General features: G+C 44.4%; 1 protein-coding gene across 1 annotated transcript; it reads left to right on the forward strand.

Annotated features, from left to right (window-relative positions):
- Positions 1-1250: 1250 nt before the first annotated feature.
- On the forward strand, positions 1251-2195 carry LOC140065829 (formyl peptide receptor 2-like). Its single transcript, XM_072113384.1, has one exon. It carries the CDS (start codon positions 1284-1286, stop codon positions 2193-2195), a length of 912 nt encoding a protein of 303 aa, XP_071969485.1. The 5' UTR covers positions 1251-1283.
- The last annotated feature ends 16812 nt before the right edge of the window (positions 2196-19007 follow it).

Genomic DNA, 19007 nt, shown 5'->3' on the forward strand with positions numbered 1-19007 from the left:
GTATATATATATGTTCTAGAATCTAGACTGTACTGTTCATATATGTATGTATATGTATGTTCTAGAATCTAGACTGTACTGTTCATATATGTATGTATATGTATGTTCTAGAATCTAGACTGTACTGTTCATATATGTATGTATATGTATGTTCTAGAATCTAGACTGTACTGTTCTGATATGTATGTATATGTATGTTCTAGAATCTAGACTGTACTGTTCTTATATGTATGTATATGTATGTTCTAGAATCTAGACTGTACTGTTCATATATGTATGTATATATATGTTCTAGAATCTAGACTGTACTGTTCCAATATGTATGTATATGTATGTTCTAGAATCTAGACTGTACTGTTCATATATGTATGTATATGTATGTTCTAGAATCTAGACTGTACTGTTCTGATATGTATGTATATGTATGTTCTAGAATCTAGACTGTACTGTTCATATATGTATGTATATGTATGTTCTAGAATCTAGACTGTACTGTTCTGATATGTATGTATATGTATGTTCTAGAATCTAGACTGTACTGTTCATATATGTATGTATATGTATGTTCTAGAATCTAGACTGTACTGTTCTGATATGTATATATATGTATGTTCTAGAATCTAGACTGTACTGTTCATATATGTATGTATATGTATGTTCTAGAATCTAGACTGTACTGTTCTGATATGTATGTATATGTATGTTCTAGAATCTAGACTGTACTGTTCATATATGTATGTATATGTATGTTCTAGAATCTAGACTGTACTGTTCTGATATGTATTTATATGTATGTTCTAGAATCTAGACTGTACTGTTCATATATGTATGTATATGTATGTTCTAGAATCAAGACTGTACTGTTCTGATATGTATGTATATGTATGTTCTAGAATCTACACTGTACTGTTCAGATATGTATGTATATATATGTTCTAGAATCTAGACTGTACTGTTCCAATATGTATGTATATGTATGTTCTAGAATCTAGACTGTACTGTTCTGATATGTATGTATATGTATGTTCTAGCACCCATACACCCTCACTGCTTCTATACTGGTCCCCACCTTTAAGCTGTTAATGTCAAGACAGGGATCAACTTCTTTGCCAATGTTTTCTGGCAAAGACAATTAAACTGTTATTTATAAAAGGATAAACATAACACGCAAAAAGTTGTGTTCAATTTTCACGAACATCTTTCTTATCACGTCTTCTAATCTTTTAAGGTCATTTTACGAAGACCACGAGACGATTCACATTCTTGACAGGAATACAGTTGAAATGGTGATTTTGGCAAAGGCATCTATCACATTATACAGCATCATTCTCATCCTTGGGATTATCGGGAATGGATTGGTCATCTGGATTGCCGGATTCAGGATGAAGAAGACAATCAGTGCCGTGTGGTTCCTGCACTTGGCCATCACTGACCTCCTGTGCTGTTTGTCTCTTCCTCTGCTAATTGTACATTGGGCTTCTGGTACATTGTGTTCCTCGTCACCATCATCAGAAATTTTCTGCACATTGTACAGACTTCTGTTAAATATAAACATGAGCGCCAGTGTTTTTTTTCTGACGGCCATGAGTATTGATCGCTGGGTATCGGTCATGTGGCCATTTTGGGCTAAAATCCATAGGACACAGAAACTAGTGAGAATCACTGCAGGAATTATCTGGGCGATGAGTTTTATTTGGATTGGATTAATTTTTTACTTTTCAGTATTTTGTGTTCATGATGATAGCTATGATATAGAGCTGATCATTGACCTGACCAGGTTGGTTGTTCTCTTCGTGATCCCTTTTATCATTATCTTCACCAGTTATGTCACCATTGCCTTCAAACTTAAGAAAAGTAAAAGACCCCAGAGATCTCAGAGACCCTACAGGATCATCACCGCTGTTATATTGTGTTTCTTCATCTGCTGGTTTCCTTACCTCCTCCGTCCACTAATAGCCAGGTGTTTTATATCTTCTGATGGTATGTTACGATACCTTGCATTCAGTTCTGTCTTTCTCATCCTGGCTTGTCTTAACAGTTGTATCAATCCAATCATTTATGTTTTCATGGCTAACGATTTTAGACATGGCTTCCTGAGATCCATTCCCTTCAGACTTGAAAAAGCCTTAAGTGAACCTCCTAATGAGCCTTATGAAGAAGAAGATCATGAATTAAGCCCCACTACTCATGTTTAACTCCTTCACAAAGTCCTTAACCCAAAGTAAATTTAAGTCAGTCGGTAAAGGAGAGTATGGAGAGGAATCAAGGACCAGGCCTGTTTGGTAGACCTGTTTGGTGCCACAGTCAAATGTTTGAGGCCGCCATCTTTAAATGATAGACATTGCTCTTGGTGACATAATTGGTGGGCAGAACGACAGCTGGGAGTCGATTAAAAGAACCCACAGCTGTAATTTGTATTTCTATAATACAGTCATTCTGAGACAAACTGTAACACAGTATACTGCCGGAGTACTACAAGTACCAGCTCATATGCTGAGTATTCTGCCAACAGTTCATATACTCAGGCAAAAGCTCATATAGTCAGCATTATTGGTGGGCATTACCTTGGCGGTGGGCAAATGCGAGAGTCTCTCCGCTCTCCGGATGATGCGCCGGCCTCGGTGATGTAATTTTGTCGCCCGAGGTTCAAAGCTTGCGCATGTGTTATTGTACACGTCTCCTACATTGTAAGAAGCCGTGACTGCGCATCGCTGCGCACTGCCGGGAAACAAAACACAGGGGGCACCATAGTTTGGGAAACTTTCCCCGTGGCACACCCGACACTGGTTGAAAATCAGTGGTTTAAGAGATTAGACCCCCTACAGTTCAAGCAGCTTTGGGGGGGGGGGGCTGAAATAATTTAAAAAAATGTTAGATGTTTTAAAAAATATTTTAAATATTTTTTAATTAAATAAAATTACAATAAAAAGTAGAATATGATGGTGTCTATATATATATATATATATATATATATATATATATATATATATATATATATACGTATATATATATATATATAATAATAACATAGACAGTAATATCTACAATATACGGTAATATAGTCCTATTACAGTATATCGTTTAAGAGATCAGACCCCCTACAGTTCAAGCACCTTTGGGGGGGGGGGCGGAAACCATTTAAAAAAAAATTAAATGTTGTTAAAAAAATATGAAAAATATTTTTTAATTAAATTAAGGTAAAATTATAATAATAAATTAAAAAAAGTACAATCATAAAGAGATTAGCTATTACCACGTTGCCATTATTCCTGGTGGTGACCAACTAAAAGGAAAAAAAAGTGCATTAATGTCCGAATTGCCACTTTTTTACCCTTTCGCCTCCAATAAAATTCAAATAAAAAATGATCAAAAGGTTGTATAGTTTCCAAAATGGTATCAATGTTATTAATCCAAAAACAAACTATAAAAATTTGGTGTTCGCTGTGATCTCGGGGAATGGCGATTGGGCGCCATGACAGCCTCGGTCTTCTGAAAGAGGAGGAAAATTCTTATATAATGCCATACTGTAGTATGGCAGTTTATGGTAGGATCAATCCGACAACCCAGGGTTAATAGGGGGTCTGAAAAATAGTAAAAGTAAAAAAGTTAAAAAAAAAATTAAAAAAACCTAACCCAAACTGCAGCTCCGTACACCGAAGTATGAAAAAGTTATTAGCGCCAGAAAGTTTTTGTACAGAAGGTTTTAATTTTTGTGAATGTATGAAAACATTATAAAACCTATACAAATTTTGTATCCCCGTGATCACACTGACCCAAATAATTAAGTAGACATGTCATTTAGCGCGCACAGTGAAAGCCAAAATTTCAAGCCCACAAGAAAACCCTCATGCTTATACCGTCAGTATGAAGTGCAATTGGTCACGCAGAAAACAGGCCCTTGCACAGCTCTGTACATGGAAAAATAAAAAAGTTATAGATTTTTGAAGGTGGGAAGTGAAAAATGGAAAAGAAAAAACAAAAAAGGGCCAGGTCGTCAAAGGGTTAAAGGATGGCACTTGAAAAAAAAATGTCTTGCATATAACAAGCCCTTATATATACTGTATACGGCTTGTGGTAGGTGGGGAGTACAAAATGTAAAGCCAAAAAAAAAGAGGTACCTTCACCTTGAACGGGTTTACCAAGGCACCATGTGGCATCTTGGTAACTCCAGGTTTTCTTTTTCACCTGAATAGTCACAGTTACAGGAGTTTAACCCATTGATATCACTCTACAGCTTTGTTTTGTAGACTTGGTTACAGCCAGCAGAGTCGTCTCACTATCGCCTGTGCCCTATCAAGGTCACTGTAGTTCTTATATACATTGTATACCTTCTGTATGTAATAGACATTCTGACTTCCGTGCATTTTTATTAGGATGAAGGAAGGGAATTCTGGGAGATTTATGTCTTTAGGAAAGTCCTTTACAGGTTCTATCTATTTAGGATTATGTCCTCTACAGTCTCCTGACTATGTACACTCACCAGCCACTTTATTAGGTACACCTGTCCAACTGCTCGTTAACACTAAATTTCTAATCAGCCAATCACATGGCGGCAACTCAGTGCATTTAGGCATGTAGACATGGTCAAGACAATCTCCTGCAGTTCAAACCGAGCATCGGTATGGGGAAGAAAGGTGATGTGTGGCCTTTGAACGTGGCATGGTTGTTGGTGACAGAAGGGCTGGTCTGAATATTTCAGAAACTGCTGATCTACTGGGATTTTCACGCACAACCATCTCTAGGGTTTACAGAGAATGGTCCGAAATAGAAAAAACATCCAGTGAGCGGCAGTTCTGTGGGCGGAAATGCCTTGTTGATGCCAGAGGTCAGAGGAGAATGGGCAGACTGGTTCAAGCTGAGAAAGGCAACAGTGACTCAAATCACCACCCGTTACAACCAAGGTAGGCAGAAGAGCATCTCTGAATGCACAATACGTCGAACTTTGAGGCAGATGGGCTACAGCAGCAGAAGACCACACCGGGTGCCACTCCTTTCAGCTAAGAACAGGAAACTGAGGCTACAATTTGCACAAGCTCATCCAAATTGGACAGTAGAAGATTGGAAAAACGTTGCCTGGTCTGATGAGTCTCGATTTCTGCTGCGACATTCGGATGGTAGGGTCAGAATTTGGCGTCAACAACATGAAAGCATGGATCCATCCTGCCTTGTATCAACGGTTCAGGCTGGTGGTGGTGGTGTCATGGTGTGGGGAATATTTTCTTGGCACTCTTTGGGCCCCTTGGTACCAATTGAGCATCGATGCAATGCCACAGCCTACCTGAGTATTGTTGCTGACCATGTCCATCCCTTTATGACCACAATGTACCCTGTAACATCTGATGGCTACTTTCAGCAGGATAATGCGCCATGTCATAAAGCTGGAATCATCTCAGACTGGTTTCTTGAACATGACAATGAGTTCACTGGACTCAAATGGCCTCCACAGTCACCAGATCTCAATCCAATAGAGCATCTTTGGGATGTGGTGGAACGGGAGATTCGCATCATGGATGTGCAGCCGACAAATCTGCGGCAACTGTGTGATGCCATCAAGTCAATATGGACCAAAATCTCTGAGGAGCTTCCAGCACCTTGTTGAATCTATGCCACGAAGAATTGAGGCAGTTCTGAAGGCAAAAGGGGGTCCAACCCGTTACTAGCATGGTGTACCTAATAAAGTGGCCGGTGAGTGTAGATTGCAAAGGGAACAATACAAATGTTTAATCTGTTCTGTTATGTCTGGACTATTAAAAGACGTCCCCTGAAAAGGATTTAATTTTTTTTTTTGTGGTTTTGCTGTTGTCTTTCTTGTTTAATGTATAATTCCGATTTCATTATGATAACTACCAAATTTTCATATGCGGATCCCTTTAAAAAAAAATAAATAAATAAAAAACAAACAAATCAGAATGAGGCCCATGTTGTGTTGCTCGACCTTTTTCCTTCCAGAGTTGTCACATTTTCTGTTCCAAAGCTACTTGTCTGAAATCCTCCTCAGCAGCAGTAAAATGGGTGGAGACTATCCCTCTCACTGTTTTTTTACCTGAAACTGAGTCAAATTAGGACGACCAATAGTTCCCATGATTCTGTGTGCTCTCTTATCAAGTAATTTAGCAGTAAATGCAGAAACATATATTCTGTCCAGGCAGGGACACTGCATACAGATACTGCATGTTTTGTACCTTGGCCAGTCTGGAGTCGCACTGGAAGTAGGGAGTGAAAGGATCAGGATCAGTGCTTATTCACACACTGACCTGGCAGCTTAGTCACCTACTATATGTGTTTTAATTGTTTATAAGAAAAGAGAATCCTTTATTAGTCCCACAGTGGGGAAATTCTCCGTGTTACAGCAGCAGAGAGAGGACAGAGAGTGTGGAACAATGACAGAAAAATAATATTAGGGATAAATGAACAAAAGAAAAAAAGAATCAAAAAAAGATAAGTAATGATCAACAGTTTTTGGAATTCAGACCTGCTGGGACTGGTTAGGTGGCGGGGGTGGGGTTGCAGGTTACTTCTGTTTGGGCCATGTTTGTTGAACAGCCTGATCGCAGCGGGAACTTCAGATAACGCTCCTTCACACTTGGGGTGAAGCAGTCGGTCAGTGAAGGTGCTCCCCAATGCCACCACAGTCTCATGCAAGCTATTTTCCAGAATAGACTTCAACTTACACAGTGTCCTCCTCTCAGCTACCACCTGCACTGTGTCAATAAGACCCCCAGAACAGACTGGGCTTTCCTGATTCGTTTGTCCAGTTATCTCCTCTCCCTCGCTTAGATGCTGCTTCCAAAAAAGCACCAAAGAAGATGACTGGATGCCACTACAGAGTTGAAGAAGGTCTTAAGAAGAGCCCCCCGCACTCCGAATGCCCTCAGCCTCCTCAGCAGGTATAGTCTGCTCTGACCTCTTCTGTGAAGTGCGTTTATGTTCTCTGCCCATTCCAGTTTATTGTTGAGGAGGACATCCAAGTACTTATAGGACTTCAATGTCCATCCACTAGATGACCACTGGTTGCCTACGGAAGTCCACCACCATTTGGTCTTCCCAACACCTTGGCCTGTCCAGCATTAATATTAAGGTGGTTTTGTTGGCACCAGTCCACAAATTCTCAGATCAATTCTTTGTACTCCCTGTCATTCTTACCTGTAATGAGGTTGGTTTGTGAGGAACAATATTTCTTATTTAATAAAGTTTAATGCTGTATCTACAGTTTCTATGTTTCATTAGTGTTGGTACACATTACTATGTTTTTGTGGCTTTATATTGGTATTTGTATGTGTTCCATATGTAATGCATTGTAGCCAGTACTATTATCCCTGGTGACTAGCATAGTGACTAGCATAGTAGCTTTTATCTTATGGAGGAGCATGGATTATGGGACGGCTGGAAATCATGAAGAGTATATTATCTGCTATGTGAACATTAAGGGGTTAAAGCTTCCTTACCATAAGTTGGAGAGTGAAGGATCTAGACTGTACATCCACACACTGTTGATCTATTGCCACTAGGTAACACTAACAAAATGAACTTATTAGTTAAATTTAGATCAAATTGCATAAGCCACTAACCCCATCACGGTGACCTCATCCCTGCCGCACCCAATAGTTTAGTCACCCACTAAAACATGGCGACCTGAAGTGGTTGTATAATGTGTGGATGTTCGGCACAGATCCTTCTCTCTCCAAATGCCATTTAAAGCTTTCCTGCTGTGCAGAAAATGTCTGGAGAGCAGAGGCTGGATAAGGGGGAGGGAGGTGCCACAGAGAAGTGCAAAGAGAGAAAGTGAAAGTCTGCGGTATAGGGAACAAGGAATATTTTCTAGCTCACTATTCTGTGTAGGAGACTCCTGAATCCACTGATCTGCACAGACACAGATTGTCTGCTAGCTACACACTGAGATCACCTCCTATGTAAAAAAGAAAAACACAACAGAGCTACCGCTCACACACGATTTGTCCACAACATTGGTCAATGTGTTCTCTGTACAGCCCCCGGTGCACGGAATTAGAGAATCTGGTCGGCCGACCATGTAATTCACAGAGTAATAGAAACTTGGATCCCAACATTCATTATTCCATTTCTTAAAAACAAGTTTATTCCAGCAACTTAAATGGTAGACAAATGTCTTGCATGATCCCTAAAAAATAGATCTGCGAGTTTTGGGCATTTTCTATTTAGCCCTTACTCATGATCATAGATCAAAAAATAGATTTATGCTTTTCAGACTTTTTCTATTTAGTCCTTACTCATGAATATGAAAAAGTCTGAAACGCGTAGATCTACTTTTTGGGGAATAATGCAAGATGTTTGTCTACCTTTTTAACTTGATGGAATAAACTTCACTGTTTTTAAGAAATGGAATAACCTCCTATGTGAATCACCTCCTATGATCTCACCCTCCTCCCTCCAGAGTGAGCAGGGGGCAGCAGCACTTCCCCTCTGTGAAACCACATGTGTGTATCATTTGTGTAAACAAAATATACCATCATAGGCTGCATTCTCACAATGTTTGCCAGCCGTACCCTAGTGCGGTAGGCATACATTGGCGCAGGGGAGAAGAAGAGGGTGGGAGAGCCGCTCACCCCCGCCCCTCTCCATAGCTTAATACAGAGCCCGGCGCCGTATTGCGTTGAAAGATAGGACACGTCTTATATTTCTACAGGCTACAGTACCAATCCCATACAGAGCCGTGAGCCCATTGCAATGTATGGGGGAAGTATATACTCTGTATATATAAGTCATACGTATATACATCCCCCATACGTTTGTGTGAATGTAGCCTTTCAGAGATATTTAGCAAAGCCAGGTGAGGCAGCTGCTAAAGGAATAGACTAAACTGAGGAGGATAGCAAAGACACTTCTGGACACAGGTAATCAAGATAACAGGTTGAGCTGTTCTACATGACAAGATCTATTCATTATTCATGAAAAATTTCCAGAGATGCACTTTAAGAACTGATCAATGTTTCTCAGGATTCACAGGATGTCTACAGTCACCTTTACAGCGGTTATGCTATATGAAGTTCTTTCTGTGTCCATCTATAATAAAATCAATAATTACATATGAGAAGTAGAAAACCTTCTCCATTTGCCGTAATGATAAGAGAAATATTTAATGTTACTGCAAATCTCCTCTCATTATTATCCTGATACATAAATGATTGGTATCAGTAAGAAGATCCTGTGTATCATTACGTCTAATGTGATGCTCCTTGTCAGATAGTGTGATCACACATAACCGAGGACGACTATAAAGTAGTGAAAATTAAAAAAAAATATTATAGGGAAGGAAGAATGTGTGAAAGGACTGTAAATACTCTCTATGGATTACAACCGGTCCAAATGTCCACAGTAGAGATGAGCGAACATGCTCGTCCGAGCTTGATGCTCGGTCGAGCATTAGGGTACTCGAAACTGCTCGTTACTCGGACGAATACTTCGCCCGCTCGAGAAAATGGCAGCTCCCGCCGTTTTGCTTTTTGGCGGCCAGAAACAGAGCCAATCACAAGCCAGGAGACTCTGCACTCCACCCAGCATGACGTGGTACCCTTACACGTCGATAGCAGTGGTTGGCTGGCCAGATCAGGTGACCCTGGGATAGACTAGCCGCTGGCCGCGCTGCTCGGATCATTCTGTCTCTGGATGCCGCTAGGGAGAGAGCTGCTGCTGCTCAGGGAAAGCGTTAGGGTGTTCTATTAGCTTACTGTTAGGCAGGAGTGATTCTCAAAGAACCCAACAGCCCTTCTTAGGGCTACAATAACGTTCTACTTTTTTTATTTTAATTTGCATCTTTTACCATTTTGTGAGGAATTAGCAGGGGGACTTGCTACCGTTGTGTTTAGCTCTTAGTGGCACACATATCCATAGCAAAGACCGAAGTGGCAAAATTCAGTAGGGGTTGGATTTCTATTAGGCAATAAATCAGTGTCATCTCATCTGGCATAGTAGTGTGCTTCCTTTGATACTTGGCTAGAAAATAGCCATAGCAGAATACAAACAGCTTCTTGAAGCCTACAGTAGCGTTCTATATATTTGATTTCTGGTTGATCTGCTGGTGGCTGTAGTTTCTGCAGTGCATGTACTTGCCAATTCTGAGCAATTTGTAGTGAGACTTGCGACCGCTGTGTTCTGCGCTTAGTGGCGCACATATCCATAGCAAAGGCTGAAGTGGCAAAATTCAGTAGGGGTTGGATTTCTATTAGGCAATAACTCAGTGTCATCTCATCTGGCATAGTACTGTGCTTCCTTTGATACTTGGCTAGAAAATAGCCATAGGAGAATACAAACAGCTTCTTGAAGCCTACAGTAGCGTTCTATATATTTGATTTCTGGTTGATCTGCTGGTGGCTGTAGTTTCTGCAGTGCATGTACTTGCCAATTCTGAGCAATTTGTAGTGAGACTTGCGACCGCTGTGTTCTGCGCTTAGTGGCGCACATATCCATAGCAAAGGCTGAAGTGGCAAAATTAAGTAGGGGTTGGATTTCTATTAGGCAATAACTCAGTGTCATCTCATCTGGCATAGTACTGTGCTTCCTTTGATACTTGGCTAGAAAATAGCCATAGCAATAGGATAGCATTGTTTGGTTTTAAAAACTCAAAAAAAAACAAAAAACACAAAAAAAAAAAAAACACAAAAAAAAACAAAAAAAAGTATAAAAAAAAAATAAAGTTATAACTCTCATTTTAAAAATGTTTAACCCGAGGGCTAGGGGTAGAGGACGAGGGCGGGGACGTGGGCGTCCAACTACTGCAGGGGTCAGAGGCCGTGGTCCTGGGCGGGGTGAGACACCACCTGCTGATGAGGGAGCAGGGGAACGCCGCAGAGCTACACTCCCTAGGTTCATGTCTGAAGTTACTGGGACTCGTGGTAGAGCACTGTTGAGGCCAGAACAGTGCGAACAGGTGATGTCGTGGATTGCTGACAATGCTTCGAGCAATTTGTCCACCACCAGTCAGTCTTCCACGCAGTCCACCCATGTCACCGAAATCGCCACTCCTCCAGCTCCTGCACCTCAGCCTCCTCCCCCCCAGTCTGCCCCCTCCCAGGAAAATTTGGCATTTGAACCGGCATACTCTGAGGAACTGTTTTCTGGACCCTTCCCACAGTCACAAACCACTTGTCCGGTTGCTGCTGAGCAATTTTCCGATGCCCAGGTTTTCCACCAGTCACAGTCTGTGGGTGATGATGACCTTCTTGACGTAGTGGAAGTGTGTAAAGAGGTGTCCGACGATGAGGAGACACGGTTGTCAGACAGTGGGGAAGTTGTTGTCAGGGCAGGAAGTCCGAGGGGGGAGCAGACTGAGGGATCGGAGGATGATGAGGTGACAGACCCAAGCTGGGTTGAGAGGCCGGGTGAACACAGTGCTTCTGAGACGGAGGAGAGTCCTCGACCTGAACAGGTTGGAAGAGGCAGTGGTGGGGCCAGACGGAGAGGCAGGGCCAGAGCTGGTGCATCAGCGCCACTGTCAACTAGTGAAGCTCCCGTGGTGAGGGCTCTTGCGGCGAGGGCTAGATCTTCAGAAGTGTGGAGGTTCTTTAAGGAAACACCGGATGACCGACGGACTGTGGTGTGCAACATTTGCCAAACCAGGCTCAGCAGGGGTTCCACCACTACTAGCTTAACTACCACCAGTATGCGCAGGCATATGAATGCTAAGCACCCCACTCAGTGGCAACAAGCCCGTTCACCTCCGGCCGTGCACACCACTGCTCCTTCCCCTGTGTCAGCTGCTAGTCAGCCCCCTGCCCAGGACCCTGCCACAAAAACCCCATCGTCGCCTCCACGATCCTCCACAGCATCCACCAGCGTTCAGCTCTCCATACCCCAGACGCTGGAGCGGAAACGCAAATATAGTGCAACCCACCCGCACGCCCAAGCCCTTAATGTGCACATCTCCAGATTGCTTAGCCTGGAGATGCTGCCCTATAGGCTAGTAGAGACCGAGGCCTTTCGCAACCTCATGGCGGCGGCCGCCCCTCGGTATTCGGTCCCCAGCCGCCACTACTTTTCCCGATGTGCCGTCCCAGCCCTGCACCAGCACGTGTCAGACAACATCATCCGTGCCCTGACCAACGCCGTTTCTGACAAGGTCCACCTGACCACGGACACGTGGACGAGTGCTGCCGGGCAGGGCCACTATATATCGCTGACGGCACATTGGGTTAACTTGGTGGAGGCTGGGACCGAGTCTGACCCTGGGGCTGCTCATATACTGCCGACGCCGAGGATTGCGGGGCCTACCTCGGTCCAGGTGTTTCAGGCCTACTATGCCTCCTCCTCCTCCCACCCCTCCTCCACCTCCTCCTCCGAACTACCATCCGTGGGCACGGCGCCATCAGTCGGTAGCTCTAGGCACAGCAGCAGTGCCGTCGCTAAGCGACAGCAGGCGGTGCTCAAACTGCTGAGCCTAGGCGACAAAAGGCACACCGCCCAAGAGCTATTACAGGGCATCACGGCGCAGACTGATCTGTGGCTGGCACCGCTGAACCTCAAGCCGGGAATGGTTGTGTGTGACAACGGCCGTAACCTGGTGGCGGCTCTGCAACTCGGCAGACTGACACATGTGCCATGCCTGGCCCATGTGTTAAATCTGATAGTGCAGCGTTTCCTCAAGACATACCCCAATCTGTCTGATTTGCTCACGAAGGTGCGCCGCATCTGTGCGCATTTCAGGAAGTCCAGCCCAGATGCTGCCACTCTCAGGGCAGCGCAGCGCCGCCTCCAACTGCCCGCTCACCGACTGTTGTGCGACGTGCCCACGAGGTGGAATTCAACACTGACCATGTTATCCAGAGTTTACCAGCAGCGCAGAGCGATTGTAGACTGCCAGATGTCAACTTCCACCAGAACTGGTAGTCAGGTCAGTCAGCTTCCTCAAGTCTACAATGAGGAGTGGACGTGGATGTCTGATATCTGTCAGGTGCTGAGTAACTTTGAGGAGTCAACACAGATGGTCAGTGGCGATGCCGCCATCATCAGCCTCACCATCCCGCTGCTTGGCCTGTTGAAAAACTCTCTGGTCAGCATGAAGTCGGAAGCTTTGCGCTCGTCACAAGAGACGGGGGAAGAATATTCCCTTGTTGATAGCCAAAGCACCCTGAGGTCTGTTTCTCAGCGCATATCGGAGGAGGTGGAGGTGGAGGAGGATGAGGAGGAAGAGGAGGAGAATGTTGGCGAGACACAAGAGGGGACCATTGTTGAGTCCTTCACTGTTCAGCGTGTATGGGCAGAAGAAGAGGAGTTGGAGGAGTTGGAGGAGGAGGAAATGGACAGTCAGGCCAGTGAGGGGAGTGAATTCTTACGCGTTGGTACTCTGGCGCATATGGCAGATTTCATGCTAGGCTGCCTATCCCGTGACCCTCGCGTTCAAAGAATTTATTCCAGCACCGATTACTGGGTGTTCACTCTCCTGGACCCACGGTACAAGCAAAATCTTCCCACTCTCATCCCTGGAGAGGAAAGGAGTGTGAGAATGCATGAATACCAGCAGGCCCTGGTGCACAAGCTGAAACAGTATTTCCCTTCTGACAGCGCTAGCGGCAGAGTGCGTAGTTCTGCGGGACAAGTAGCGAGGGAGAGTAGGCGAGCAGGCAGCTTGTCCAGCACTGGCAAGGGTACGCTTTACAAGGCTTTTGCCAGCTTTATGTCACCCCAGCAAGACACTGTCACCTGTCCCCAGTCTCGGCAGAGTAGGGCTGATCTTTACAGAAAGATGGTGAGGGAGTACGTAGCTGACCATACCATCGTCCTAAATGATCACACAGCTCCCTACAACTACTGGGTTTCAAAGCTGGACATGTGGCACGAACTGGCGCTGTACGCCTTGGAGGTTCTTGCCTGCCCTGCCGCTAGCGTCTTGTCCGAGCGGGTTTTCAGTGCAGCTGGTGGCATCATCACCGATAAGCGTACACGCCTGTCGACTGACAGCGCTGACAGGCTGACGCTTATTAAAATGAATAAAGGCTGGATTTCTCAGAATTTCCAATCTCCACCAGGTGAAGGAAGCTCAACCTGAATAATTGATCCACTCCTCCTCCTCCTCCTCATTTTCCTCCTTCTCCTCCTCTTTGTACAGTAAAGCAGAGGAAACTGGCTATTTTTTGACAGGGCCCACTGGCTCTTGCTATAGTACTTCATGCATTTAATTTTTCTGGAGGGCCACCTACCCGGTCCTCTGTTTGAAACAATTTTTGTGAGTGCCACATACAGGCACTCAATCTATTCCATTTTACTGCAGGGCCACCTACCTGCTCCTCTGGTTTGAACAATTTTTGGGACTGCCACATACAGGCACTCAATCTATTCCATTTTACTGGAGGGCCACCTACCTGCTCCTCTGGTTTGAAACATTTTTGGGACTGCCACATACAGGCACTCAATCTATTCCATTTTACTGCAGGGCCACCTACCTGCCCCTCTGGTTTGAACAATTTTTGGGACTGCCACATACAGGCACTCAATCTATTCCATTTTACTGCAGGGCCACCTACCTGCTCCTCTGGTTTGAAACATTTTTGGGACTGCCACATACAGGCACTCAATCTATTCCATTTTACTGCAGGGCCACCTACCTGCTCCTCTGGTTTGAACAATTTTTGGGACTGCCACATACAGGCACTCAATCTATTCCATTTTACTGCAGGGCCACCTACCTGCTCCTCTGGTTTGAACAATTTTTGGGACTGCCACATACAGGCACTCAATCTATTCCATTTTACTGGAGGGCCACCTACCTGCTCCTCTGGTTTGAACAATTTTTGGGACTGCCACATACAGGCACTCAATCTATTCCATTTTACTGGAGGGCCACCTACCTGCTCCTCTGGTTTGAAACATTTTTGGGACTGCCACATACAGGCACTCAATCTATTCCATTTTACTGCAGGGCCACCTACCTGCTCCTCTGGTTTGAACAATTTTTGGGACTGCCACATACAGGCACTCAATCTATTCCATTTTACTGCAGGGCCACCTACCTGCTCCTCTGGTTTGAACAATTTTTGGGACTGCCACATACAGGCACTCAATCTATTCCATTTTACTGGAGGGCCACCTACCTGCTCCTCTGGTTTGAAACATTTTTGGGACTGCCACATACAGGCACTCAATCTATCCCATTTTACTGGAGGGCCACCTACCTGCTCCTCTGGTTTGAAACATTTTTGGGACTGCCACATACAGGCACTCAATCTATTCCATTTTACTGCAGGGCCACCTACCTGCACCTCTGGTTTGAACAATTTTTGGGACTGCCACATACAGGCACTCAATCTATTCCATTTTACTGCAGGGCCACCTACCTGCTCCTCTGGTTTGAACAATTTTTGGGACTGCCACATACAGGCACTCAATCTATTCCATTTTACTGGAGGGCCACCTACCTGCTCCTCTGGTTTGAAACATTTTTGGGACTGCCACATACAGGCACTCAATCTATCCCATTTTACTGGAGGGCCACCTACCTGCTCCTCTGGTTTGAAAAATGTTTGGGACTGCCACATACAGGCACTATCCAAATTAAATTGTCTCCATAGCAGCCTCCACACGTTGTCTCCATTGCTACCTCCAAAAGTCGTCCATATAGCTGCCTCCATACATCGTCCCTTTATCAAACGAGGTGTGTCAGGCAGAAATTTGGGTTGTTTTCATGGATTCCACATCAAAGTTGTTAACTTTGTCGCCACCCTGCTGTGTTATCCACAAAATATACTGGCAAACTTTTACCATTTAGGGATATTATTTCAGCGCTTCTTGCGCATCTGTTTACATTCCCCTCACCCGGCATATCCTAAACTTATAAGAACGCTACTACACTTGATCTTATACAAAAGGTTCTTAGAAGTGCTGTTTGGGGAGTAGCCTAGAGACAGGGGCTTGGATTGGCGAAAGCTCGCCTGGCAGCGGAACGCCAGCTCCATGCGCATCATGCGCTTCTTGCGCATCTGTTTACATTCCCCTCACCCGCCATATCCCAAACTTATGAGAACGCTACTACACTTAACTTGGTGCAGGCTGGGACCGAGTCTGACCCTGGGGCTGGTCATATACTGCCGACGCAGAGAATTGCGGGGCCTACCTCGGTCCAGGTCTCAAAGGCCTACTATACCTCCTCCCACCCCTACTCCACCTCCTCCTCCTCCGAATTACCATCCGTGGGCATGGCGCCATCAGTCGGTAGCTCTAGGCACAGCAGCAGTGCCGTCGCTAAGCGACAGCAGGCGGTGCTGAAACTGCTGAGCCTAGGCGATAAAAGGCACACCGCCCAAGAGCTATTACAGGGCATTCCACATCAAAGTTGTTAACTTTGTCGCCACCCTGCTGTGTAATCCCCAAAATATACTTGCAAACTTTTACCATTTAGGGATATTATTTCAGCGCTTCTTGCGCATCTGTTTACATTCCCCTCACCCGGCATATCCTAAACTTATAAGAACGCTACTACACTTGATCTTATACAAAAGGTTCTTAGAAGTGCTGTTTGGGGAGTAGCCTAGAGACAGGGGCTTGGATTGGCGAAAGCTCGCCTGGCAGCGGAGCGCCAGCTCCATGCCAAGATCCAACTAACATAGTTTTAACTGCAGCACCTTTAATCTACTACTAGTTCACTGCCTCCATACATGGTCCCCTTATCAAACGAGCTGTGTCAGGCAGAATTTTGGGTTGTTTTCATGGCTTCCACATCAAACTTGTTAACTTTGTCGCCACCCTGCTGTGTAATCCACAAAATATACTGGCAAACTTTTATCATGTACCGATATTATTTGAGCGCTTCTTGCTCACCTCCTTTGGTTCCTCTCTGCCACCCATTGGTTTGAAGCCTGAGTCCATTTAGGGTATGTCGCCATGACACTCTCTAGCCTGCTGCCGCTGCCTCTGCATGCCGTCCCCTATAGTGTCAGGGTCAATTATTGGATGTTTTAGATGCTATCTAGCCTCATTCTGTCACTCTGTCATGGCCATGCTGTTGCCCATAATTTTGGCATAATGGTGCGATTAAGCAGCCTCAGAGGCATCCATGCATGCTGCCCCTGCTGTTTCCTGTCCATTTCCGTGGTGTTTCCATCCTTTTCTGAGGTTCCCAGGTGTTTGGCCAAGCTTCCCTGTGCAGAGCCTTGGTCCCCTTGAAAAATGCTCGAGTCTCCCATTGACTTCAATGGGGTTCGTTATTCGAGACGAGCACTCGAGCATCGGGAAAAGTTCGTCTCGAATAACGAGTACCCGAGCATTTTAGTGTTCGCTCATCTCTAGTCCACAGCCTTTTTCACAGGAGAAGTGACATTGCTTGTATGGTGGTGCTCAAACCGGTATAAATAGTCAGTGCAAAGTGTCTTAGGAGTCTTCAGAAATGAGGAAAGAAAAGTTGGCACTCACCATCTCTTTAAAAGAATAATATTGAATAATATTGTTTCTGATCACTTATGCAATTTACAGCAATGTAGTATATTGTCCATATACTTCTTCTATATTACAGTGTGCCTTTAGCAGACTGTAATACAGATTGCTGAATGACAGTTATTTGTGCCTTTATCAGGCTCCTGGAAGTCACAGCAACTGATCGCTGCCCTCTGATGATGTCATGACAGGTGCTGATTGGCATTTACAGATGGCAGGTTAACTCCAGTGATCGGTGCCAGCACTGACCTTGGCAGTTACCACAAGGTGTCAGCTGTATAATAAAGCTGACACCCACTGTGCATGGACAGGGCTTTCCAGACTCCCTTTATAACAGGGTTCTTTAATAACAGGGTCAAGGGGTTACCCTATATTATATATTTATGTTATATATACTTATACCCTAACATACATTTACCTTTCCCTACTAATACTATCACTTATCACTAAAGAACTTTTCTATCTCATCCCCACCATCTATAGCAGTGGTGGCGAACCTATGGCACGGGTGCCAGAGGTGGCACTCAGAGCCATCTCTATGGGCACCCTTGCCATCATCCAAGGGCAGTGTTCGTCAGACAGGACTTAAGGCCTCTTGCAGCCAAGAACCCTAGAAGGAAGCTACAATGATAATCCAAACTTTTTCTCCTTCTTTCTACTGTATTGGTGTCCTCAGGTGCCTATTCAATTTAAAGGGGTTGTCCGAGTTTTGAAAAAAAAACTATATGTGGCCAGGAGCAGGCTGCCTAAAACAATAAAGATGTACTTACCTTCCGGTGCCCTCTGGTATCCAGCGCTGCTGTCGCTCTGGTCCGGGCGCCAGGTAAACAAACATGTCCGCCGGAGCAGCGCTGCATTCAGCTTCCGGCCGGACCCGACAACCTTCCGGCCCCCATACACAATGCTGTGTATAGGGACGGATAGGCGTACCTGGCCACGGCCGGCCGGAAGCTCAATGCAGCGCTGGATACCGGAGGGCACCGGAAGGTAAGTACATCTTTATTGTTTTAAGCAGCCCACTCCAGGCCACATATAGTTTTTTTTCAAAACTCGGACAACCCCTTTAAACATGTGACAGAGTAGGTAGTAATAAGTTACTGCTTAAATTGTCGCATTGGCACGTTGAGAAAAATACATGGGTTTTGGTTGTAGTTTGGACACTCGGTGTCTAAAAGGTTTGCCATCACTGGTCTATAGAGTAAAATATAGAACTACAGACAAAATATCTACATCAATGATATTAATTATACACATTACCTCAGATATATGTATAAAGAGCACACGAGCCTTACATAGTCTGCCACTGTAAGCCAATATGTGGATGTGTATCATACAAATTAGTCAATGGGGAGGGGGATATAATACATTTTATTTTGTTATTTTTGCAATAAAATTTACAATTTTTTTGGGGCACATTGGTGGATTTGCACCTCTTTTTGCAATTAAGACGCCTGCCTTCAAAATTCGCTGCAAGTTTTCCTATGCTGCGCCCCATACGTCTCAGGAATACAGATGCTGATGTTTATAAAAATCATAATTTTTGTGCAAAAGTTTCAAAAGGTCCCAAATATTTACACAATCAAAAATACAACCTCCTTTCTCTATACAAGGTT

The sequence above is a fragment of the Engystomops pustulosus genome, chromosome 6 (genome assembly GCF_040894005.1).
Source record: "Engystomops pustulosus chromosome 6, aEngPut4.maternal, whole genome shotgun sequence".
In the NCBI taxonomy this organism is placed as follows: domain Eukaryota; kingdom Metazoa; phylum Chordata; class Amphibia; order Anura; family Leptodactylidae; genus Engystomops; species Engystomops pustulosus.